The sequence below is a fragment of the Scyliorhinus canicula genome, unplaced genomic scaffold (assembly GCF_902713615.1).
Source record: "Scyliorhinus canicula unplaced genomic scaffold, sScyCan1.1, whole genome shotgun sequence".
NCBI classification, from domain to species: Eukaryota; Metazoa; Chordata; class Chondrichthyes; order Carcharhiniformes; family Scyliorhinidae; genus Scyliorhinus; species Scyliorhinus canicula.
In genome coordinates, this window is record NW_024055733.1 from 1,359,652 (window position 1) to 1,387,192 (window position 27,541).

A 27,541-nucleotide genomic window follows, 5' to 3' on the forward strand; every position below is an offset into this window, starting at 1 on the left:
GACTAACCGGCATATAATTCCCAGGGTTATACCTATTCCCTTTTCTTGAACAAGGGGACAACATTCACCTCTCTCCAGTCTTCTAGCACTATTCCTGTAGACAGTGAAGACATAAACATCAAAGCCAACGGCTCTGCAATCTCATCCCTCACCTCCCAAAGAATCCGAGGATAGGCCCAGGGGACCTATCTAACCTGAGGCTTCTCAAAATTTCTAACACGTCTTCCGTCCGACTGTCTACCTCCTACAGTCCACCAGCCTGCATCGCACTATCCTCCTGAACAACATGGTCTCTCTCCTTTGTGAACTCTGAAGAAAAGTTTATTTAGGGCCTCTCCTATATCTTCAGACTCCATGCACAGGTTCCCAGTACTGCCCTTTACCGGCCCTAACGTTAACTTGGTCATTCTTTTATTCCTCGTATAAGTGTAAAAAGCCTTGGTTTTTTCCTTGATCCTACCCGCCGAGGACTCCTCATGCCCCCTCCTACCTCTCCTAAGTAGTTTCTTGAGCTCCTTCGCAGCTATCAAGTGCCCTAACTGAACGCTTTTTTCTCACACTTACAGAAGCCCTCTTCTTCCTCTTGACCAGACATTCAATCCCTTTTGTCAACCATGATTACCTCACTCGGCCACTTCCTCCCTGCCTGACAGGGACATACATATCAAGGACACGCAGTATTTGCTCCTTGAACAAACGCCAGATCTCAATTGTGCCTATCCCTCACAGTTCCTGTTTCCAACATATCCTCCTCAAATCTTGCCTAATCGTATCGTAATTACCCTTCTTCCTGTTGTAAACCTTGCCCTGCCGTATGTTCCTATCCCTCTGCATTGCAATAGTGAAAGGCACCGAGTTGTTGACACTATCTCCAAAGTGCACTTCCACAGCCAAATCTAACACTTGGCCCGGTTCATTACCCAGTACAAAATCCAATGAGGCCCAGCCTCTTGTCGGTCGACACACATATTGTGTGAAGAAATCCACCTGCACACACTGGATAAAACAGCCCCCTGCAAAATATTCGAACTTTAGTGGTTCCAATCAATATTTGGAAAGTTAAAGTCACAACTACCCTGTGACTATCGCGCCTATCCAAAATCTGCATTGCAATCTTTTCCTCCACATCGCTGTTACTGTTTGGGGGCCTATAGAAAACTCCTAACAAAGTGACCGCTCCTTTCCTATTTCTAACATCAGCCCACATTCCCTCAGCAGACAGATGCTCCTCAAACAGCCTTTCTGCAGCCATTATACTGTCCTTGATTAACAATGCTACTCCTCCACCACTTTTACCAACTTCCCTAATCTTACTGAAACATCTATACCCCAGATCGTCCAACAACCACTCCTGCCCCTGTTCTATCCATGTCTCCGGAATGGCCAGAACATCGTAGTCCCAGGTACCAATCCATTCTTCAAGCTCATCAACCTTATTCCTAATGCTCCCCGCATTGAAGTAGACACAGTTCAAACCACCTTCATGCCTGCAGGTCCACACATGTGACCTTGGTACCTCCCTCAGTACTGCACCACCCTCAACTTCCTGAACTCCAGCAAGGCTATCTTCTGGACTACAAATCAGTTTTCCATCACTCTGACAAATTAGTGTAAACCACCCCGGAAGAGCTATAGCACGTTTCCCTCGCATGATATAGGTGCCCCTCTGGTTCAGGTGTAACCCGCCCTGTTTGTACAGGTCCCACCTTTCCCAGAATGTGCTCCAATTATCCAAGTAACTGAAACCCTCCGTCCTACACCATCCCTTTTGTCACGTGATTAACTGCACTCTCCACTGTTCCTCACCTCGCTAAAACATCGCACTGGCAGCAAACTAGAGATGACAACACGGTCTGTCCTGGCTCTCAGCTTCCACCCTAGCTCCCTGAATTCCTGTTTTACATCACCATCCCTTTTCCTACCTATATCGCTGGTACCGATGTGTACCACGACTTGTGGCTGCCTCCCCCTCCCCGTTAAGAACCCTGAAAACACGATCAGAGACGTCATGGACTGGGCAGCCAGGAGGCAACACACAAACCCGGGAGGCAACACACCAACGGCGAGCCTCTATCGTTGCCACAGAATCGTCTATCTGTAAATCTAACTATAGAGTCTCCAATAACCAATGCTCTCCCCCTTCCCTTCTGTGCCACAGGGACAGAGTAACTGCCAGAGACATGGTCACCGTGGCTTACCTCTGGTAGGTCGTCTTCCCAACAGTATCCAAAACGATATGCCTGTTATTGACTGCTTCACCCCCCTCCTTTTAAACGTCACACAGCTGCCTTCATTCTTAGGAGTAACTACATCTCTGTAGCTTCTATGAATAATCGACTCTGCCACCCGAATGATTCTCAGTTCATCCAGCCCCAGTTCCCTAACAAGGTCTTTGAGGAGCTGGAGATGGGTGCACTTCCCCCAGGTAAACGTAGCATGGCCACTGACGGTGTCCCTCACATCGAACACCCTGCAGGAGGAACAATGCACTGTCCTCTGTGCGATCCCTTCCACTTATCCACTTGACATTCACAGACGGAATTAAAAACGCTGATCTGATTTTCACACTCCCCGCAGGTTAGACATGGTGGAAGGATGAAGCTTGGAAAAGTAAAGAAAAGCTTACCTCACCAACTCACCACACAGTCTTCTTTGGTTAGAGGAGGAGGATCGGTGGGAGACACTACCTGTGTGCTGTCTCGGGTTTAGCCACTGCCTGAAATATATCAGTTCGAGAAACTCACCCGACAGCAGCTTTCCACAATTCACTCCCGCAACAGCCAATCAGAGTCGCCGTTCTGCCGCCCTTTGCCGGATTATGCTTTTATTATTATTATTAGTCTGCACTGCACATCATATGGACACATGTGTAGTATAGAGACACATATTCAGTATAACATGGATAAGTGTGAAGTGATCTTTCGAGGATGAACAGAACGACAGTGTTAATAAAATTGTGGTCGATTTGGAAATGTTGACGTACACGGAACCTGGGTGTCCTAGCAATAGTCAACAGTAGTATGGCAGGGAGCAATATTACAGAAAGTGACAGAAATGAGGGGGCACTAGGAAAAAGGGCCACTATGGCACTGAGCAATAGCATTCAGGGAGATGTTGCTGAAAACAGCCTTCCTGGTGGCTGGAGCATTTACTTGAGCATTTAGGGAACAGTGACCACAATTCAGTAAGTTTTAAAGTGCTGGTGGACAAGGATAAGATTGGCCCTAGGGTGAATGTGCTAAATTGGGGGAAGGCTAATTATAACAATATGAGGAGAGAACTGAAGAACATAGACTGGTGGCGGATGTTTGAGGGCAAATCAACATCTTACGTGGGAGGCGTTCAAATATCAGTTGAAAGGAATTCAGGACCGGCATGTTCCTGTGAGGAAGAAGGATAGATAGGGAAAATTTCAGGAACCTTGGATAACGAGAAATATTGCAGGCCTCGTCAAAAAGAAAAAGGAGGCATTTGCCGGGGTTAGAAGGCTGGGAACAGACGAAGCCTGGATGGAATATAAGGAAAGTAGGAAGGAACTTAAGCAAGGAGCCAGGAGGGCTAAAAGGGGTCACGAAAAGTCATTGGCAAATATGGTGAAGGTAAATCCCAATGCTGTCGACACGCACATAAAATGCAAGAGGGTAGCCAGGGAAAGGGTTAGCCCACTGAAGGACAGGGGATGGAATCTATGTGTGGATCGAGAGGAAATGGGCCAGGTACTAAATGTATACTTTTCATCTGTATTCACCAAATAGAAGGAATTGGTGAATGTTGAATCTGGAGAAGGATGTGAACATATCCTGGGTCACATTGAGAGCCTAAAAACTAGGTGTTGGGCGTCATGAAAAATATTAAGTTGGATAAGTCTCCAGGACCTGATGGGATCTCCTCCAGAATACTGAAGGAGGCTAGGGAGGAAATTGCTGAGGCCTAGAGAGAAATCTTTGGATCCTCACTGTCTTCAGGTGATGTCCGGGAGGACTGGAGAATAGCCAATGGAGTTCCTTTTTTTAAGAAGGATAGCAAGGATGATACACGGAACTACAGGCCGGTGAGCCTTACGTCAGTGGTAGGGAAATTACGGGAGAGAATTCTTCTCGACAGGGTCTACTCCCATTTGGAAGCAAGGGCCATATTAGCGAGGGGCAGCACTGTTTTGTGAAGGGGTTGTCGTGTCTCACTAACTTACTCGAGATTTTCGAGGTCACAAAGATGAATGATGCAGGTCGGGCAGTGGGTGTTGTCTATTTTGTCTTCAGTCAGGCGTTTTACAAGGTCCCTCATGGCAGACTGGTACTAAAGGTGAAGACACACAGGTTGAGGGGTGAGCTGGCAAGATGGATGCAGAACTGGCTGGATCATAGAATGCAGAGTTGAAATGGAAGGGTACTTTTCTGATTGGAGGGCTGGGACTAGTGGTGTTCCGCAGGGATCAGTGCTGGGAGGTTTGCTGTTCGTAGTATAAATAAATGATTTGGAGGAAAATGTAACTGGTCTGATTAGTATATTTGCGGACGACATATAGTGGTCGAATTGTGGATAGCGATGAGGACTGTCAGAGGATACAGCATAATTTAGATCATTTGGAGACTTGGGTGGCGAGATGGTAGATGGAGTTTAATCCGGACAAATGTGAGGTGATGCATTTTGGAATGTCTACTGCTGGTAGGGAATATATAGTGAATGGTATTACACTCAAGAGTATTGAAAGTCAGAGAAATATTGGTGTACAGGTCCACAGGTCACTGAAACGGGAAACACAGGTGGAGAAGGTAGTCAAGAAGGCATACGGCATGCTTGCCATCATTGCCCGGGGCATTCAGCATACAAATTGCCAAGTCATGTTGCAGCTGTATAGATCCTCAGTTCGGCCACACCTGGAGCATAGTGTTCAATTCTGGTCGCCACACTGCTAGAAAGATGTGGAGGCTTTAGAGCGGGTGCAGAAGACATTTACCAGGATGTTCTCTGGTATGCAGAGCATTAGCTATGAGTAGAGGCTGAAAAAACTTGTTTTGTTCTCACTGGAACGAAGGAGGTTGAGTTTCGAACTGATGGAGGTCTACTAAATTATGTGGGGCATAGGCAGATTGGAGAGACAGAGACTTTTCCCAGTGTAGATGGGTCAATTACGAGGGGTCATAGGTTTAAGGTGCTAGGGGCAAGGTTTAGAGGAGATGTACGAAGCAATTTTTTTACACAGTGTAGTGGGTGTCTGGAACTCGCTGCCGGAGGAGGTGCTGGGAGCAGCGACGAAAGCGACGTTTAAGGGGCATCTTGACACATACATGAATAGGATGGGAATAGAGCGATACAGACCCCGGAAGTGTAGAACAATTTAGTTTAGACGGGCAGCATTGTTGTCGCAGGCTTGGAGGGACGAAGGGCCTGTTCCTGTGATGTACTTTTCTTTGTTCTTTGAAAGCAATTTGGCAGGAAAAGCAAACAGTTAAGAAGGAAAATGGCATGTTACCCTTCATTACAAGTTGACTTGAGTGCAGGAGAAAGGGTGTCTTATTGCAGCTGTGCAGGACTTCCCTGAGACTACACCCGGGGCAATGTGTCCAGTCCCGGTCTCGTTATTCAGGAAAGGATATAGGTATTCTATAATTGTTACAGACAAGCGTCAAATGGTCACCAAACTGATTCTTGGGATAGCAGTATTTTCCTTTTAGGAGACGTTGAATCAATTGGGTTTAGGTTCACTGGAATGCATAAAACCGATAGGGCATCTCCTTGAAATGTGCACAACACTGACTGCCCTTGAACGAAAGTTTGTTGGAGCCTTGTTTACTCTGACTTAGTGGCGGTGGGGAAGGAGTCGCAGTCTCAGGGTGCAGAAAGAGCAGAGTAGAAATGTTGCAACTCAGAGTGTGGTGAAAAGGTGAATTATCTACCACCTGAGGTTGTGCAGGCCAGGTCACTGACAAGATGTAAGAAGGAATATGCATAAGTGTCTGCACACTAGAAGTGTCAAGGGGAAGGTGAGAGCAGTGGAGCATGACATTGAGATAGAAATAAGCCATGATCATGTAGAATGTCAGTGAAGGCTTGACAGGCCGAAACGCATACTACTACTATTTTCCATGTTAATAAGTAGAATTGCACAACCTGTTAAGATCCAATTTTAGAGACTAACATATAACAATTGCTCTTTCTAAGTACCTTAACCACACGCCACAAATAAATACAATAGAAATACAAAAGTTCTACTAATTTGTGTAAATTCAAACGTTGAAACCAAAATGTAAACTGTGGAGTCCTTGAAGCAAACGGGAACTATTCCTCTATTTTACGGGATGAGCGGCGTTTTTGCAAACTGTACTATGTAGTGCCGTTTGGGAGTAGCTTCTCATCACTTTCGGATTCGGTCTGCGTGTAGACTGTCGAGGTATGTTAGGTTATTCTCGCAAGAAGTTGATCCTTCCTCCCCAAACCTTTCAAGAAACCAGTTTTCAAGGCATAATGTCCTGTTGAAAACGATCAATCACCACCTGACATTTTGTAAATAGCCCACCAGGAAAAACTTTTTCTTGGCTTCTTTAAATGTCTCAGTTAAATTTCCTGTAAACGGTAACAACAGCAACAAGAGTTCTTGCATGCACCATTCACGGGTCTTTTAAATAAACACAAATTATCGCAGAATGTCCTGAGTAATTAAAGATTATCTATTTTGTGTTATTGAAGAGTTTATCAAAACAGCTTCATATTCACACCCACTCACAGACACACCCACTCAGAGACACACCCACTCACAGAACACCCACTCAGTGACACATCCACTCACAGACACACTAACACACTTTACAGTCAATGTCAGCATCTGAGTCATAACCAGAGTTGTAGGTGTTTACCGTGAATTCCTGGATTGTGTTTTGTAATCAATACCTCTTCTTATAGAATCTATGTATCCCATACACATTCTAATCTACTCTCTCAACTCATCCTGATACGTTCAAATACTTTTGACTACATGCCTCAAATTTCTCTGTTGTTGCCATCTCGTCAAAGCAAAAGATTTTTTGCCGTTCCATATTGATCCTCAAAACTGCATCCTTCTTAATTGTTAACATTAAATTGCATTTTCCAGATAGCTGTTGATCACAGGACAACACGACGTCATTCGTTAGTCTAAGTTGTAGTTCTCATTGTTTGCAGTATGGGTAGGTTTTTGAACCGTTTCCAAACATCACAATAGCCCTGACAAACTACAGGTTATGTGTTTTAAAACAGCAGAACAAGCACAGACCCTAATGCGAAGATGGATGCACCCAGAAGTCCACTAATGGGGCACCTCTTCGCCACTTTCCTTGACATTCTATGCTTCTGCCTGTTCTGTACACACGGTAAATATTTTTGCTTTATATACTACGCTACCATTTTCTATATAAATTAATTCTATGATTTTCTGTAAAATGCCTAATGGAGGTAATTATGCAAGCTTAGCATCGGAACTCAATGTGGCCTCATCCTCTCACAGATCTCTCAGTGCCCTTTGTCCTACACTTGGCGTTGCCTGACTGTTCCTCCCCGCATTCGCCTTCAAGGTTCCCCTGCCATTCTATGGATCCTCAACTCCCTCCAATCCTTCCTTCTCTACTGCTCGCTTCTGCCATGACTTTTCCTAGCACTGTTTGCCCTGCCCCTCTTCCCCTGACCTCCTTCCTGCCAGTCTACGACTCCCTCACTCACTAGTTACTCCTTTGTCCTTTCACCCAGTTAATTCGCCTCCTACTCTCTTCCCCTTCAATTCACTTGACATCCATTCTCTTGCTAATCTTCTTCGACATCCTTCCGAACGTCTATATGACATAGAATTTACAGTGCAGAAGAAGGCCATTCGGCCCATCGAGTCTGCACCGGCTTCTGGAAAGAGCACCCTACCCAAGGTTAACACCTCGACCCTATCCCCATAACCCAGTAACCCCATCCAACACTGAGGGCAAATTTGGGACACAAAGGGCAATTTATCATGGCCAATCCACCTAACCTGTACGTCTTTGGACTGTGGGAGGAAACCGGAGCACCCGGGCGAAACCCACGCACACACGGGGAGGATGTGCAGACTCCGCACAGACAGTGACCCAAGCCGGAATCGAACCTGGGACCCTGGAGCTGTGAAGCGATTGTGCTACCTACAATGCTACCGTGCTGCCCAGACGCTGTTTTCCTCCCAGCCAGCGACCTCCAACCGTAAATATTGAGGAACCGCGGGAGAACTCACATGGCCAGGATACGGGTTACCATGGTCCCGAAGAAGTCGAACAGGACACCACCAGGCAAAGCAGAGAAGCTAAAGACGAAGTTGGCGATGGTGAAGACGAGAGTGAACCGATCGTCCTGGAGATCACACCCAGCTGAGGGCGAAATAATAGGAGGTGGAGTGAGATAGAAAGATATTGAAAAACGAATAAAATGTATTTTAAAAAGAATATGTAGAGTACCCAGTTATTCGTTTTCCAAATAATGGGCAATTTAGCTTGGGTAATCGACCTACCTTGCACATGTTTGGTTTGTGGGGCAAGACCCAAACAGAAACGGGGAAAATGTGCAATCACCGCACGGACAGTGACACGGGACCGGGTTTGAACCTGGTCATCAGTGCCGTGATGCAGTACTGTAACCAGTGCGCCACCGTGCTGCCGACGAAGAAAGCAATTTTGACAACCTTTAACAAATTCGGTTGCCGGATAGGGCTTTACTGCACATGCAACATTTTTGACCTGTGTCAATTCGCCCTCTCTTCTCTCTCTTTCTCCCCTTTGACCTCTCTACCTTAATGTCTCCACTCAACAACCTTCCACAAGCTCCCTCTCATCTCTACGTCCATTCTCTCTCTCCCCGACACTCCTCCTCCTTCATCACTTTCGCTGTCTTTCTCCGCTCTTTCCCTCTTTTGTTCGCTCTCATTCTCACTATTTCTGTTCATTTCTTAACCCCCGCCTAAAACCTTCCTGCACTAACCTGATCTCTCTCTTTATCGCCATATCACGTTCTCCTTTTGTCCTTTACTGCTCGACTAATTTCACTCTCTCCTCTCACTCTGTTCTGTTCTCTGTATATTACACCACTCTTCTCTTCCACTTTTCTTCCCCCATTTCTAATATCCCTCTTGCTTTCGTTCTCCTTCCTCTGCTCTTACCTTCCAACCCTTTCCTGTGTCTCTTACTCTCTTTGTTCTTCTAAATATTTCCATTGCTCACACTCCCCTTCCTTCTCACTAACATGAACCCCCAGTACGTTCGCCATCCTCTCTTCTTCCCTGTTCGTTGATTACTCTCCCTCATGCTATGCCACTTCATTCCTCCACCATTTTTACTATCATACTCTTCATTTTCTTTTCTTGTCTCCTTCACCGTAATCTTCCTTTGTGTACTCTGTCCCACTTCGCCTCTCACAGAACAGTACAGCACAGAACAGGCCTTCGGCCCTCTATGTTGTGCCGAGCATTGTCCGAAACCAAGATCAAGCGATCCCACTCCCTCTCATTCTGGTGTGCTCCATGTGCATATTCAATAACCGCTTGAAAGTTCCTAAAGTGTCCGACTCTACTCTCACAGCAGGCAGTCCATTCCACACTCTAACCTCTCTCTGAGTAAAGAACCTACCTCGGACATCCCTCCTATATCTCCCACCCTGAATCTTATAGTTATGCCACCTCACCACACATTGTCGCACCTCACCTTTTATATACCCTCGTTTGACTCTCCGTTGTTCTTTCTCTCTCTCCTGTCCACTTCTCAACTACGTTATTTCATTCCCTGTCATCTGTCTATCATCTCCCTCGCCCTTTTCCTCTTTGTCACCTTTATCCTTTCCTCCGAACTAACATTCATTGCGATGTCAATTCTCTCTAGTCAGAAAGTCCTTCTCTCCATTGATAACCATCTATCCATCATTGGACCCGTGATTGCACACCTTTCTTTCTGGTTTTCCTTTTTCATTTCTGCTTCCCTTGTGCTTCTCCATTCCTAAATGTCCCAATCACTTTATTCATATTTAATTTTTCTATCTCGCCACTTACCTTTCCCCATGCTCGATATTCCTGTTTCTCCCTCTTACACTCACCCCACTTACTCTTCACTCCGATTCTTCTACACGGTTTCTTGATAATTTTGTGCATTCTTCCCAGTTCACTTCATACCGTTCCCTGTCTCTGAACTCCCCGCCCTCTCCATCGAACCCACTCCCTCCATTAATATTGTACCCTGCCTTTTCTTCATCTTTATCTTTCAATTCCATTCGCCGGGCCTTCCAATCTGATATATCCACTGTCTTTCAATCGCCCCTTCTCTCTCAAGCCCCTCCCTCCTGCTCTTTTCCCATCTGCATCTCATTTTTTTCACCTTCTCCTTCTCTGTCGCTTCTCCCAGTCTGCTACTTTATGCCTCTCCCGTGTTGCATCTCTTCTACCATCTCTGCATCTCATCTGTCAAGTTCCCGTTCCCACTGCCTCTTCCCACTTACCTCCCTCTGCTCGTCTAACACATTTCCCACCCTTTATCGATACCTGCTCCTGGTCTCTCTGTCCATCAGCAACTCGATCGGTCCTTCGTTCAACGTTACAAGTTATAATCTCCTCAACTCTCTCCCTCCACCTCGGCCTCTTCCACCACTTCTCCCATTTACCTTTCTGGCTTCAGCCAGTGGTACTCTGGCTCCACTTCCATGTTTCCTTTTACACTCTCCTTCAGTTTCTGCCAAGCCCATATTTCTCTTCCTTCGCTGTCTGATCCTTTCTGTCCGTCAGCTTTCACCTTCCTCCCTTCCTTTCACTACTCTCCACAATCAGAACTATTGATGCAATTTATCCCACTCTCTTTCCTCCCACTTTCTTGCTTTCTATTTCCCCCTCTACTGGTCTGTGTTCTGGCGTTTACTGATGTGTGCACACACTTTCCCCTTCACATTTCTCTCTCTCCTAACTCAGTTTTTCCTTTTCGGTTTCTTTCTGCTCCTTTATTTCAAGTCGGGAGCTTTGTTCTATCGTCCTGAATATCGCCTTTGCGCTTGCTGAAACTGATTACGTTTCCTTTCTCGCTACAAGCGCTCCGAAGTTTGAACGCCACAATTAGCCGTCCTCTTAAAAGCTTCTGCCCTGTGGAGAACGACTTGCAATTAACTGCCGTTGTTTGTCGCTGCCATATTCCAAGTAAATCTCTCATGACATTCATCAAGGCCAACACATTATTTCCAAAGTGCGGGTCCCAGTATTAGAAAAGAAACTCTAATTCTGCCAAAGTGCTATTTTATACAGGTTTATTTAACTTCCTTCGGTATGCTTAACTCCATTATTGAAAGCGAACATAGTGCACATCTCTGACCCGATTGGATGTGGGGCATTACTTGAAGTCCAAGACAGTGACGGAGTGGTCATTGCTAAATTAAACCCACGTTTAATCTGAGCATGGTATGGACTTAACCTCAGCAGACTTAAAGCTGCTGTCTCGGTCTCGGTCATTAAGTGTCTCGGTCATTCCTCCCCCCTCTCTCTCTGTCTCTCGTTCTATCCAACCCCCGCCCTGCCCACAGCATACCCAAGACAACCATACATCGCTCATTGCTTCATACACTTACTGGAGCCATTCTTCGCCCCGTCACTGCTGGAGTTGTGGAGTGTGTCACAGACGTCGAGGAAATATTCCTCCTTTCTCAGCACGAAGACAAGTGAGGCCCAGCCGTAGATCACACCTGTGAAGCCCAGACATTCAAACAGCCCAATGGCAAAGCAAAAGTACAGTCTACATCGATCTTTCAAAGACTCCATTCGGCCCAACTCCTGGTGAACTTCCTTTAATAAAAAAGAAAAGTTGGATTAATCTGGCTGATAGGAACAGCAAGTTGCATTTAAACAACATCGATCACCACGACAGGACATCAGGAACAATTCAGCAGAGAGTGCAGGGCATTTTCCATGTGCAGTTATTATTGTAGCAGGATACCTGGACAGGGTCCGATCCCACTGATTGTAATATTAAAATGCAAGATCATCTGTTTTAATCAATGTAAACTATTGAGGAATAATGTGTCCTCGTTAACATCGGATACCTCCAAGGCGCCTCTCCACATTTGGGACAGTGAGATCTTAGAATACTCTAGATTAACAGTTAATTAGTACTGAGAGACTTTCCTTCTGGTCAGCCACGAGCCGATAAAATGCGTTGCTCCTACAGTGCACTACATACAAAAAGAGCAGCGGATTCCTCAGTCCTGACCATCTGACAAAGCAGCGTCCCATCAGCACTGAACAGACTCGATAGTCAATATCCTATGCCCTGAACCTCGAATAATGTAGAACAGCCGCCCCTGTCCTGAACATGGAACCGTGCAGCGGTCCTTCAGTTCTGGAGCTCAGACTGTGCAGCTCGCCCGAATACTTCCGCGATCAAAAGTTCAGACCTTATTCAATATTGACAGTCCGCTCGTACAGCGTCAGCTCGCTGCTGACGTGCGGCCAGCGCAGCTCTCCCTGTGAACTGAAACATTGACTGTTCAGACTCCTGAGCTCTGAATTTCGGACAGTGTAATATTATCTCAGCAGAATCCTTTTTGAGCCTTGGTTGGTCCAGTCGCTGGAGTGCCATCCAATAACAATGATAACACTGCCTCACAAACGGAAAGTTGAGGTTCCCGATTCACTGAAACCTGTGACAACATCAATATGATAAGACAGGAGGCCACGAGTGGCTAAACAGCTACTGTGATATGTCAGGCCGAGGAACAGCGGAGTGGGATCAGAAAACATAAGAGAGAGAAGAATGGCCAAAGAGAATGATAGAAGCGTAGGATGTGTTGAATCTTTGCAATTCTGAAGAACTTGTGATAGTATCAGGCGTCTAAAAACTGCACAGTAAATTGAGCGACACCGCCTCACCCTCCGAAGACCAGTCGCTCTTGAAGCACAGAAAAGTAGTGCTCATCTTTTGCAAAACAAGATATCACAATCTGTTTCAATATATCACCTGTCAATCTAGTCTGTCATGTTTTTACTTCAAGGTTGATCACTACAGCAGTGGGCCTGGGAGAACTTCCGCTGTTCTTGTTTCAACCACGAGCAAATATTTACTCACACATGGCAGAAGTGCCGATATTAGCGAAAGTCCCTCATCTATGATTCTTCCCAGAAAAACATAAGACAGAGCCAATCCGATAATTTGCTTCCCTGTGAGGATGCATTTGATTAATAGCTAACTGCTCAGATTTTCTTTTACAATGTGACCAGATTGTGAAAGTTAAGGCGGCACCTTTTTGAGTAACTTTCACAACGATGTTCAGTGGGAGTTCCACCAGGCCCATTTGAGTCCAGATTTCAACAGTGTTGGTCCAAACGAGGTCGGAAGTGCTGAATTCAATAGGCAACTGAGATTTACTCTGATTAAAAATAACATCAGCAACATGCACAAGTGCGCTATAAACTGGCCTCAGCGATGCTGAAGTCACTGGGAACCGGAAGTAAACTCTGCACTAGTTTCGGTGATATTAAAAACAAATAAAATGTTTTTGGTTATTGGAGTTCAGCAATTTGTCCCAGAACATCGCTGGAGCAGTACCTCAGGTTAAACAATCGATTGAATCTGTGGGTGCTTCATTAAGTATCCTCACTTCAAAGTAAGCTTAAATTTGATTGGAGGCATAGTAGGGAAGCACGGTAGCATAGTGGGTAGCACAACTGCTTCATAGGTCCAGGGTCCCAGGTTCGATTCCCGGCTTAGGTCACTATCTGTGCGGAGTCTGCACATCCTCCCCGTGTGTGCGTGGGTTTCCTCCGGCTACTCCTGTTTCCTCCCACAGTCCAAAGATGCGCAGGTTGGGTGGATTGGCCATGAAAAATTGCCCTTAGTGTCGAAAATTCTATGATTACTGTTTACTGACTCCACAACTAAGGGGAAAAGCACCTTCCTGTGCACAACAACTATCCCTTATCATTTTTGCCCCTTAATCAGGTCTTCCTTCAGACTTCTGTGCTTCAATAAAATAATACCATTCTGTCCAGTGTCTGTTGATAACTCAGGCGATCCAGCCCAGGCAATATTCCAGTGAATCTTCACTTCACGGCTACAAGGGCAATCGCTTAGTTTCTATAGGGTGTGTTCTTGAAAATACAGAAAAATGTGTCATTTGAAACATGGAAGTCTGGCAATATCTGGTTTGAGAGGATACAGGGAAAGATCCCACAAAAGTTTCATAGCAGCTGCAAAGAGCAGGGTTATAAAATGCAGATTCTTGCTCACAAGCAGGCTAATCAAACACATAGGTCTCATGTGGTAAGCTAAAACAATGGCTCACACCTTCATGGAATGTAACTATCTCAGGAAGCATCTGAAAAAGCATGGATGAGAGTTTCAATTGCATTAAGTGACGAATGTTTAAAACAGGCAAGTCTTTCAAGTCATAACCAAGTTAAATTTTAGCATACCGCTAAAAGCAAAGTTTCACACCTTAATTGAAATAAACTCTCTTAGTAAACAGCTGGAAAGGATGGAAGATACTCAGTCAAATTTGGTGTCAAATTTAAAGTGTAAAATTCTATGAACATCAAACAATTAAAAGAAAATTGGAGACGACCTGTCTACGAGAAACATCATGTAAGTCAAAATCAAAGGCAAAGTTATGAGCTGGGGACAATTGGAAAATTAAACGATTTGAAATCACAGAATTAAAAGTAACACCTATTGAAACCAAAGCATTGTTTAATCAGATCTGAGAGGAGACGATATGCCCAAAATGAATAATTAGTTGTAGTAAGATGTTTACATCAAAGATAATTTTAAACTATCAAAGTGAAACAAGCCCATTTACAATAAAGTCGTTAAAACTTAATAACTCTCAGAAAAAGAATATAAACCCAGGGAGCAGCAGCAGAGGACAGGAGAAACCAGCAACAGGAGAGAAGGGGAGGAGAACTCAGAGAGAGAGAGAGAGAGAGAGCTCGGTCATGGGAAAGACAAGGCAAGCAGCCGAGTTTAAACAGTTATACATCTAAGGAAGACTAGAATTTAAACAGGAGTCAGAGTCAGCTTAGAGATAGCTAGCAGAGCCAGCTCTCACAGCTCGGTGCATGGGAAGAACAGGACACAGCAACCGAGTTCACCAGCGAATACAACTCAAGAAGACCAGATTTTAAGAAGATCGATTGCCAAGGTGGGCCTGAAGCAGCCAGAAGCAAGATCTTTTTTCCTTTCTGTAAAGAAAGTGTTTGCAGCTTTTAAAAGAAAAAATATAATAATACAAATAACTTAACCTGAAAAAGTGGTTATTAGCTTACTTCACTTCCTTAATAACGCAGGACCCAGGACATCGATGCTATTAAGGGGTAAGTAGGTAAAATTCTTCGGTGAAGGTATGGGTTATACCGGGGGATAACTTGAAAAGATAGTTTGACCTGAATAGCACTCACAGAAGCCTGCACTGGAGTCAGGGAGTGAGAATCCCTGTTCACCATTTAGAATATCAACCTTTTTTTGGTATAGGGGGAATTCTAAGAATAGTGGTGAGTTTTAACTTCATGGCGCCCAACGTGGGGCCTAGAATATTAGAAGTTTCTAGGTAAAGTGAGCCTAGAATATTAGAAGTTTCTAGGTAAAGCGAGGCTAGAATATTAGAAGTTTATAGTTAAGCAGAGTAGGGGCTAGAATATTAGAAGTTTCTAGTTCCCAAGAAACGGTTGGAATATTAGAAGTTTCTAACCGGCACAAAGGCTAGAATATTCGAAGTTTCTAGTCTATGTGTGTGTCAGACTTTACTTGCCGAGTTTAGTCTGGAAAGTCATGTGTGATTGGCTTTTGTAAGGATATTCTGTGGATCGAGGGGACTGAAGCTCAGGTTGGGTGTGAATCAGCAGACTAGAAGATGCTGACTCTGAGTGAAAGTCTGCAAGACATTTTGGTGATAGCACTAAAATCTTGCATCCGTTACTGGTAAAAGAGGCCAAAGAATAAATCATCCTCAGAGTAAGGCAGATTGTGCGGACATTTTCTGGAAAATAGGGACGCTTAGAATCTTCAGAAACCAATAACCAATCGACCCTTAACTAAAACAGGAAGATAGTGCCTTAGTCAGCCTTGGATAGGGCCCAGAAAGGGTACTTATCCTTAATTTCAGAGTACACCTGAAAGGGACAACCAGGAACAGAAAAAAAATGCAGAAAATGGCAATTAGGGTAATTCTCTTGCCCTGGAATACAGTCAAGAGAGTTGAAACAATGAAACAAGAGTAGAAAAGCTTAACAGAGGGAAAAAAAATTCCTGCAGAAGTGAAACTTATCAGCATGGAGGGGTCTCAATTTTTGTTAAGAGTAACTGAAACCCTACTGAATAGAGGTCCAAGATCTCAGTGGATAAATGAGTGTGTGTTTAATAAGGATTTGTGAAATCCTGCAGAGTAAAGATCCAAGATCTGAGTGGATGAATGAGTGTGTGTATGTCTAATAAGGATTTGTGAATTTCCTTTAATGTTTGTATTTTAAAAAAAATGTTGTGTTTTACAAAGCCGATTTTCACATAAATTGGAAGTTATAAATGGCAGGCAGAAATGTGATCAGTATTATGGGATAAGTAAATCAGTATGTTCAGAACTAAATTGGTCTCAGAATGAACAGATAAAGAGTTTGTGCTGCTGCAGACTTTGAAACTGCTGCGATGAAGTTGACACTGCATGGCTCCGCAGGGTCCTAGTGCCCGCTGATCACAACAGTCACTAGCAGAGATAATGATGTTTAGAATGTTAAATACATTGAAGAAGGAGCTTTAGAGAATAAAGATATTGGACCAGAAGTTAGTTTGGAGAATTAATTGCAGTACCAGGAAATTAGTATCTGATTGCCGGAAAAGATTTAATACAAATTGATGCAGAAAAATTAAAATATTAAAACCAATTGACAATGACAGAAGGAGGCTTAACAGGCTTTAATGGTATGATGTACATCAATGATAAGGAAAATAAACCAGTTCAAAAAGAAATAGTGGCAAAAGAAATCCGGAAGTCCTGGAGAGGGCACTTCTGGGTTAACCAAATTAAAATAGAAAGTACAAATTAAAGAATAGGGCCCTCTCCACCCTTGATCTGTTCATTTGATTTTTCAGATGGAAAAAATAAATAACAAACCAGTTCACAAGAAGGAAGAGAACTACGCTCCAGCAAAGAATCTTTTAGACAGGATTGGGGGGAAACTAATGATACAATTGGCTACATATTTGAGGGAATTAAATGACAGAACCCGGAGGAAAACGTTACGGGTTAGAAACAAATCAAAATATCAAATTATTACTGGACAGTGAAACCTCCGGTCAGACATCTCTAACTGGACATTAGCTGATGGATGATCTGTGGTCTCCACGGGGTATGTACTACACGGTGGAGTTATTAAGGGTCTCGGCAGACAGCAGCGACTGACGAGGAACCCCAACATGATAAATGACAATCATTTAAGAATTTTTGTAGCTTGATACCACGGCGGGAAAATTGTTATCAATGCGGCAAAACAATATTGCATTGAAGAGCTGTAATTGTTATTAAAAAAAAAAAAAATTCATGTAAATTGATAGGGACTGCTATATATATATATATATATATATATATATATATATGATAAGGGGGGTAGGTGTGCCGTTAAAGAACTTGATCCGCATTTCTAAACTGTGTGAATGTTTTAATAGAAGGATAGTTTAGAGTGTTTTCTTGATTTAACTACATAGAACATTACAAATAATATTGATGTTGTTTATATGCCATATTTAGTATGTAATGACTACTGGTCCCAAAGCCAAGAAGGGATGTTTCGATATTGTACCTTATTTCTAGTATTAAAATTGTGATAACAGTTGCAAATATGTAAGGTTGTAACACACAGTCTATTTGTGTGGTTAGGTAATGAGTAATGTGTTAAGATAAGACTTAAGTTTTTTTACTGTGTATTTAACAATAGGGAGAATTTATTTGGAAAAGTGACAGTTCAATGTGGTTTTACAAATGCTGTAATGGAAAATATACACTTTCATGTTGTAAGGGAAATGATGACAGATGAAAGGGATTTGAAGGAAATTTGTCAGAAAGATATTCTCTCATGTAAACCAGGGGTTGGCAGACTTACATGATTCACGACAATGTTAGACATTAATGGGGAAGTTAGGAATACAAGCAGGATCAATTGAACCTTTTAAATTAATGAAACAAGGGAATCAGTGGGTGGTACATGATATCATAATTTACCATTCCAATCAGCAATGGAAAAGCAATTTGGATAACGGAAACATGAGACACGTAACAGCCAGTGATGGACAAAAGACCTTTGTGGTTACTGATGGACTGAGTTGTGTGCTGTTTCTAAGGGACATGAGGAAGCTTCTACGGTGCTGCTATCCCAAGGGAGTAAAATGCTTTGGAGGTAGTGGAACACACGGAAAGCGATTGTTACCTTCCTGAGCAACAACGGCTATGGTTCACGGTAATTGGACTTGAGGAAAAGAAAAGACTCTTATCGACACTGGTCTGAGATATGGATGCATTTACGTGTTGATTTTGGTGCCCAAATTGAAATTCCAACACATGCATACAAATGATAAAGATCGGGGATATATGTTAGTACAATTGGATGGGGGGACAATTACCCAAATTATATAGTTATGTTTCAAATGTCAAGACGGGGTGTTCTTGAAAATACAGAAAAATGTGTCATTTGAAACATGGAAGTCTGGCAATATCTGGTTTGAGAGGATACAGGGAAAGATCCCACAAAAGTTTCATAGCAGCTGCAAAGAGCAGGGTTATAAAATGCAGATTCTTGCTCACAAGCAGGCTAATCAAACACATAGGTCTCATGTGGTAAGCTAAAACAATGGCTCACACCTTCATGGAATGTAACTATCTCAGGAAGCATCTGAAAAAGCATGGATGAGAGTTTCAATTGCATTAAGTGACGAATGTTTAAAACAGGCAAGTCTTTCAAGTCATAACCAAGTTAAATTTTAGCATACCGCTAAAAGCAAAGTTTCACACCTTAATTGAAATAAACTCTCTTAGTAAACAGCTGGAAAGGATGGAAGATACTCAGTCAAATTTGGTGTCAAATTTAAAGTGTAAAATTCTATGAACATCAAACAATTAAAAGAAAATTGAAGACGACCTGTCTACGAGAAACATCATGTAAGTCAAAATCAAAGGCAAAGTTATGAGCTGGGGACAATTGGAAAATTAAACGATTTGAAATCACAGAATTAAAAGTAACACCTATTGAAACCAAAGCATTGTTTAATCAGATCTGAGAGGAGACGATATGCCCAAAATGAATAATTAGTTGTAGTAAGATGTTTACATCAAAGATAATTTTAAACTATCAAAGTGAAACAAGCCCATTTACAATAAAGTCGTTAAAACTTAATAACTCTCAGAAAGAGAATATAAACCCAGGGAGCAGCAGCAGAGGACAGGAGAAACCAGCAACAGGAGAGAAGGGGAGGAGAACTCAGAGAGAGAGAGAGAGAGAGAGCTCGGTCATGGGAAAGACAAGGCAAGCAGCCGAGTTTAAACAGTTATACATCTAAGGAAGACTAGAATTTAAACAGGAGTCAGAGTCAGCTTAGAGATAGCTAGCAGAGCCAGTGCATGGTGCATGGGAAGAAGCGTGCCAGCTCGGTGCATGGGAAGAACAGGACACAGCAACCGAGTTCACCAGCGAATACAACTCAAGAAGACCAGATTTTAAGAAGATCGATTGCCAAGGTGGGCCTGAAGCAGCCAGAAGCAAGATCTTTTTTCCTTTCTGTAAAGAAAGTGTTTGCAGCTTTTAAAAGAAAAAATATAATAATACAAATAACTTAACCTGAAAAAGTGGTTATTAGCTTACTTCACTTCCTTAATAACGCAGGACCCAGGACATCGATGCTATTAAGGGGTAAGTAGGTAAAATTCTTCGGTGAAGGTATGGGTTATACCGGGGGATAACTTGAAAAGATAGTTTGACCTGAATAGCACTCACAGAAGCCTGCACTGGAGTCAGGGAGTGAGAATCCCTGTTCACCATTTAGAATATCAACCTTTTTTTGGTATAGGGGGAATTCTAAGAATAGTGGTGAGTTTTAACTTCAGGTGTGAGCACAACAGCACACATTACTCCAACTGTGCTCTGATTAGCGCTTTGTGCAGGTCCAGAAAAATCTCCCTGCTCTTCTCTTCAATGCCATGGTTAATAAGGGCAAGCATTAATTTTGCCTTCTGAACCACCATATCTCCCTGTCCTGCTGACTTGAGACCAATCTGAATATGCGCACTAAGACCTCTTGGAACCTCTGTATTTTCTCGGGACCGACCATCCATTGTATATGGCTTCGCCTTGTTCGTCCTCCCAAGAGACATTACATCACAGTTGTCATGGTTAAATTCCGCTTGCGACTATTATGCCCATCTAACCAGCCAATTATACAGTCTTGTCATCGAAGGCAGTCATTTTCAAACACAGAGTCGTGACCAGCGGATGTGTCGCGGGTGTTCCCAATCGTGTTCCGGAATGCGGGGCCATGCGTCATGATATTCCGATCGCGTTCTTGAATTCCGGCCATGTGCCGTGGTGTTTCCTATCACGTTCCGAATCGCGGCGACATGCGTCACTATGTTCCCGATCACGTCCTGAATCGCGGGGCCATGGCTCACGGTGTTCCCGATCGTGTTGCGATCGCGGGGTCATGCGTCACGCTGTTCCCGATCGTGGACTCATCTTTGCGCTTAAACCCATCTTTGCGCAACAAATGCAACTCCACCACACTTTCTACATGTTGGAGGAATGTATAGGGGTGATGTCAACCGTCGGTTCTTTACACAGAGAGTTGTGGGTGCCTGGAATGCAGGCGGAGGTGATTGAGTCTGAGTAATCAGGGACATTTAAACGACTCTTGGGCAGACATATGGACAGCAGTTATTGAAGGGTTTTAGGTTAGGTAGTTCTTAGATTAGGATAAGCGTTCGGGGCAACCTCATGGGCGAAAGGGCCTGCACTGTGGTGCACTGATCTATGTTCTATAATCAGTTTTCCCTTCCTCAAAACTTATTAGCCCTGAATATCTATCTCCCATTCTTGGTAACCCTGGAAACATGCCTTCAAAATCCGACCTATACCATACCCCTTTGCAATCTTTGAAACTCATCATCCATTTTCCTTCGAATGCAACGTGCATTCAGATATAAAGCCTTAAGCCTCGTCCTTTTAGCGTTCCTTATCATGCCCATGCATTGTATTTTATTGTGTCAGTATCTGGTACAGGCCCTTCATTCATCTGCCCATCACTTTTCGTATTCTCCTGTCTGTCTTCTTCTTCTGTACTTGATTACCCCTTCTCTGAATTTTGACATAGATTCCCATCCCCCTGCAGGATTAGTTTGAACCCTCCCCAAGTGCCCCCCATGTCCCCCAGCCCTCCCTCTCTCTGAAGGACATATGTCCCGGTCCCAACCAGACGTACCTCGCCCAGTTTCTGAAGGTCACAGCTCCACCTGATCCGGTCCCATTACCCAGCAATCTTAAACCGTGACCCTGATACCATGTTTTCAGACAAGTATCCATCCTATATATGCTGCTATTTACACTGAGACTAGCCCGTGACACTGGTGGGAATCCTGACATAATTAACTCTGAGGTCCGACCCTCATCTTTCCTCATCACTTCATATTTACTGCTGTTTTAACTGCATTATAATTTACCTATGTGTGTACCACGACCAAGGCTGGTCACCCTAACCCTCCAGGCTATCCTTTAACTGCTCCGAAACAGCACCAGGGAGGATATAGATGGTGTCCGTCTTTGTCATTTCAGTTCCCCTCCCATATCCTCCGTTCCTTCTCTGTCACAGCACTCTACTCCATTTCAGTATTTTCCACGAAATAAACTACATCCACAACGGCTGGTCACAACTATATTACTGCCAATAAATATTTTGACATGTTTCCAGTTAACATCATATCATTTTGCAAAACTAAATTTTCGATCATAACTTCCTTAATTTTTGTACATATCTTCGTTCCTTCTGTTCTTGTCTGAATTATTCCTGCTAGCGTGCTACTTTCTGCACACATTGTCTGCCATTGAAGGAATATTAAGAACGATTTTGCTTCAGGTTGTTACAAGTTTTGGAGTTCACGAATTCGTTCTTTGACTATTGACCCGCAATTCGCCCAAAAACAGTTGACCCAGTAGCTCATTTCCCTCTCCTAATTAACATAATTTTTATTGTCACAAGTAGGCTTACATTGCAATGAATTTACCGTGAAAGTCCCCTGATTGCCACATTCTAGCGCCTATTCGGGTACACCGTGTGCTTCTTTGCTCCATGTCTGTTCATTGTTTGCTCCCGAAGCGGGCCACTTTAATGCATTTATTTGTTTTTAATCATTCCTAAGCTTCACGTTTCACTCACCACCTGAACCTTTTATGTTGAGAAAAGTGCATAAAAGTTATTCTGGAATCGATCTCCGTCCTTAACTCCTTTCACGGAAAGGAAAACAAATCACATTTTCCGCGCAATACTCTGTCCTGTAATACTTCACAGAATATTGGCCGACAAGAATAGAGTTTTCTTTTAATGAAGCGTTCTTGCGCTATCGGAATAACTTATGTATTTGACATTTCAACACATATCTCACGGATATTCATATCCAAACTGGACTCCAAAACCTTTTATTCTCATTCCATCAACTCTCTCCATGCCCATCACCTTTACCTGCTGATCAAAAAACCCCCACATACCCCCAGAAGCAACCTGGAAACCCACTGCTCCCCTACCTCTCCTTATATTTGACACCTTCAGTATCCTGCCCTCCAGGGGCACGTCACTCCCTCCCATGTGACTCCTGCAAGTTCACTCTTTCGCAGTCCGCTTCTCGTACAGTTCTGCCCGAATCCATCAGCACCTCTGCACGTCTTACCCCCATGGCATAGTCCAGGACCAACCCCTCATTTTCTGAACCTTACTCTCCTCTTTACTTTGCTCTTCCACTCTCCCACCGTCCACTCTCAACACTTTTGCAAAGCATCTATTCCCCGCCCATACTATTAGTAAAGGTGCACACCTTTTTTGTCAGCTTGGATCTTGTATGTCTCATTAGTTTGAATTGATTTATTATTCTCACATTTATTGGTATACAGTGAAAAGTGGCGACTCTTGCTTGCTATGCAGGCAACGCACACCATGCAGAGGTAAGGAAGGAGAGACTACATAATTTATTATTACAGTCTTAGCTAAGGTGTGGAGAAAAGATCAGCTTAACACGAAGTAAGTGCATTCAAACGTCTGATGGCAGCAGGGAAGAATTTGTTCTTGAACTGGTTCCTGACGGATGAAGGAGGAAGAAAGTGTGTACGCAGTTCGCGGGGTCTTTAATTATGCTGCATGCCTTTCGAGGCAGCAAGAATAGTGGACAGAGTCAATGGATTGGAGGCAGGTTTGAGTGACGCACTGGGCTATATTCACGACCTTTTGCAGTTTCCTGCGGTCTTAGGCAGAGCAGGAACCATACAAAGCTCTGAAACAACAAGAAATAATGCTTTCTATGGTGCATCTGTGAACGTTGGTGAGAATCGTAGCTGACATGCCAAATTTCCTTAGGCTTCTGAGACAGTAGAGTCGTTGATGGACATTCATAGCGAAAGTGTCTGCATGGGTGGACCAGAACAGGTTGTTGATGACTGGAGAGCAACAAACGTGAAGGTTTCGATCCTTTCTACTTCGATGGAGAAAGGGCCATGTTCTCCACTACTCTTCCAGAAGTTGATGACAATCTCCTTCATTTCGTTGACATTGAGGGAGAGACTATTGTCGTCGCACCACTTCATCAGATTCTCTATCTCATTCCTGTACTCTGTCCTATCTTTGTTTGAAATCCGACACACTACCGTGGTGTCATCGGTAAAATTGAAATTCGAGTTGGAGGGAAATTTGGCCACACAGTCATAGGTGTATAAGGAATATAGTAGGGGGATGAGGACACTGCGTTGTGAGGCACCGGTGTTGAGGATGACTGTGGAGAAGGTGTTGCTGTCTGTCCTTACTGATTCCAGTCTGCAGGTTCGGAAGTTCAGGATCCAGTCGCAGAGGGAGGAGCCGGGCCCAGCCTAGGGAGTTTAGAGATCATGAATTGAATTATTTTGAATTTGAATTTCATTTGTAACAAGCGTGGCACGGAGTTACAACGGATAACGCTGTTGTATCTCAGAGCCAGGGAGCCCGGTTCGATTCCGACCTTGGGTGACTGCCTGGGTGGTTTTCTCCCCTTGTCTCCTTGATTTTCCATGGTGCAGCAGTTTCCTCCCAGAATGCAATGATGTTCGAATTGGCCTTGATAAATTACCCCTTATCAACCAGGGTTATGTAGATTAGGTTGCGGGAGGACGTGGTGTGGGTCTGCAGAGATTGCTCTTTCAGAGGGTCTGAGTGGGCTCCATGTGCCTTACTCACAGTCGGGATTGTTTTATTTTCTATTTGTCGTTACTCTAGATATCCTGTTCTCAGAACCCATGTCAAACAGGTCGAACAACACACCGCTCCGTGACGTTCAAGGCGAACAAGGCAGTTCGTGGAGTGAATTAAATGTTCGTCTAGCAGGTGGCAACCATGAGCAGCGAAATAGGAGGAGAGGTCAGAAAAAAAAATCAAAGGCATTTTCCCAAGTTCAGCAAATTCCAAACTGTTTCATGTCAGATTAAACTCTGATAAAGTATAGTCAACGATGTGAGGAACTCCGATACCATCTTTCATTGTATCTGATCCAATGGTGCTACATCTCAAATCTTCCACTTTTGTACTGTCCCATTTACCCGTGCTCACCACCATCTCAGCGCTCTCCTTCAATGCACCTTCACTCCGCCACTCAATTACTCTTTCTGTATCTTTACATCAAATTCAGTCGCTGGTTCCGCCCCTCACTCCTGCTCTCCAATTTCGGCTCCCTTTCCTGCCACATTCTTTCAAATCAGATTACCCCAATTTCCGATCCTTCTCAGTCTCGCTCGATCTCCCTCTATCCCAATCCATGTCCAAGAACACTTCTCGCTTTAAATTGTTACCTTTATGTTCTCTCACCCCCCTCTCCTTCTCTTGGCTAAACACTACTCACAGTCTCTCTGTTCCCCTCTCTGATTTCTCTCTTTCATATTTGATCCGGTTTGCCCGCTCACTCCTCTCACACAGCTTCAATCAACTTGTGCATTCTCACCTTCCCCCCACCCCCCGAGATATGCATCCTTCTCTCTGACGTCTCTGCTTGTCTGTCCTCTCGTAACCATTCCACATTTCTATCTTGCAAATAATGTGCTTGGAAAAATCTTTCCGTGCACCCTCCTTCACTTTCTTTCTCTTCATCTTCGTCAGCCAACGGACTTCCTTGATTACAAGTATTTTTATAATCTCCCAGTGATTCGCAGCATTAAGTATGTCGCCATTTCTACTTTCCTCTGAATGATGCTCTCTTTCTTTCTCTCTCACTCATTGACTTCTCTCTCTCTCTCCCACACTCTCTCCACCTCCCACCATAACCCCTCTCGCTATATATATTATTTTTCCTTTACCGCTCCGTCAATCGCCAAAGGTTTCTCTCTTTCTCCCTGTCTTTACCTCTCCTCCATACTTTTGAAAATGAAATGAAATGAAAATCGCATAATGTCACAAGTCGGCTTCAAATGAAGTTACTGTGAAAAGCCCCTAGTCGCCAAACTCGGGCGCCTGTTCGGGGAGGCTGTTACGGAAATTGAACCGTGCTGCTGGCCTTCCATGGTTTGCTTTCAAACCCAGCGATTTAGCCCTGTGCTAAACAGCCCCTGATGCAATTGCTAATGCCACTCGTGCACTATCTCTCAATCTCGCTGTGTTCTCTCTTTTCGCACACCAGAGGTCAACAACGAAATGGGTACTGCTGCCATTCCCCTCGTTCCCACTGTTTTCCCATTCCCTCCCCGCCCATCCACACCGCATCCACATACATAGAGACTAACTTGTGCCATTGAGAGTTGTACAGCGCCACCCAGCTATCGAGAGAATGTTCTTACTTCCTCAACACGAAGAGGAGTGGCGCTCATCCGTCCATCACTCCCGTGAAGGCGAGGGATTCGGACAGCCACATGGCAAAGTATACATACCCCGATAACTTGTGAATTAAAGAATGTAAATTCTCCCTCATCCTGGACTATTCTGTTCAATACTTTAAGTGTTTAAAATACATTCAATATCTCAACCCTCAATTTTGCTCGCAAAGACAAAGATCCACACAGAGCTTTCGAGAAATGAAGTGCAATTGTTTTAAATTGCAGCTGTTATTGTACAGTTGTAAGACAATACAGGATTTGGGCAAAAATATATCGAAACATATACGTATCCTAATGTAATGCATTATTTCATTGAAGCAAAGTATGGGATAGATCCTGCACCCCGATTTGTTGCATACCTTCCTTGTTTTACTCACGGAGTGGAAGATTCGTAATTCAGTCCACATCACGGGTCAGATAATGTTAATTGTAAGAAGTCTTACAACACCAGTTTAAAGCCCAACAGGTTTGTTTCAAATACGACCTTTCGGAGCACTGCTCCTTCCTCAGGTGAATCTCATGTTGGACTTTAACCTGGGGTAATAAGACTTCTTACTGTGCTCACCCCAGTCCATCGCCGGCATCTCCACATCAATGTTGTAATAAGCATTGATGCGTATTATTTAAAATGTCCAAGTAAAGGACGATTTACCACAGTTAATTGCCACCATGCACATCTTGGGCTATGCGGCCATACCACGCAGGCACGGGGCGAATGTGCAAACTCCACACAGGCAATAACCAGGGGCCGTGATCGAACTCAGTATCGAACACAGGCTGGGGTCGAGCATTGAAAAAAAAGACACTTCCAAGTTAGAAGGTGCCTCAGTTCTGAACATCTAAAAAAACATTATTTCCTCTGTCGTGAATGAAGAACAATGGAGCTATTCCTCAGACAGGAGCGTTTGTCACTTCAGGGCTTCTTATGGAAAGAGCCTAAAGTTCTACTCATCCTGATGTTCAGCCGCTGGAGCACAATCTCCCTAGTGAACCTGCAACCCCGGCAAACTCCCTAAGGATTAGCATCTGCCAATTAGGCTGAGACTCAGTACTGAGGTAAACCAGGACAGAATTCCCTCTGGACTGATAGAAAGACTTTACATACCTCCTTCTGTGCCGAATGTCACACGGAACTATTCTCTTTTACTACAAACATTTCCGTGTTTTGGAAAATCTGGGCTCTGAAACCATGTCCAATCATCAGGGTGATGAATTTATAGAAAGGAATGCAGTTTTTCTGTGTTTTGTTTACTTTTGTGAAACCAATACGGCATAAGGGCTCTGAAACCATTTCCAATCATCAGGGTGATGAATTTATAGAAAGGAATGCAGTTTTTCTGTGTTTTGTTTACTTTTGTGAAATCAGTACGGCATAAGGGCTCTGAAACCACGTCCAATCATCAGGGTGATGAATTTATAGAAAGGAATGCAGTTTTTCTGTGTTTTGTTTACTTTTGTGAAACCAGTGCGGCATAAACAGCT

The 27,541-nt window shown here is 43.8% G+C and overlaps 1 protein-coding gene across 3 annotated transcripts in view; it reads right to left on the minus strand.

Annotated features, from left to right (window-relative positions):
• LOC119960775 (solute carrier family 43 member 3-like) overlaps positions 1 to 27,230 on the minus strand; it is a 55,396-nt gene extending 28,166 nt beyond the window's left edge. For 2 of the 3 annotated variants that reach the window (XM_038788377.1, XM_038788376.1), the window contains exons 1-3: positions 27,165 to 27,230; positions 11,578 to 11,791; positions 8,225 to 8,357 (exon numbers count right to left, since the gene is read on the minus strand). In XM_038788377.1, coding sequence (XP_038644305.1) covers positions 8,225 to 8,357; positions 11,578 to 11,767 — 323 coding nt within the window. In that variant the 5' untranslated portion in view covers positions 11,768 to 11,791; positions 27,165 to 27,230. Of the gene's footprint in view, positions 1 to 8,224; positions 8,358 to 11,577; positions 11,792 to 27,164 lie in introns of those variants that run through there. The other variant, XM_038788378.1, reaches the window with a different exon arrangement.
• Positions 27,231 to 27,541: the final 311 nt, after the last annotated feature.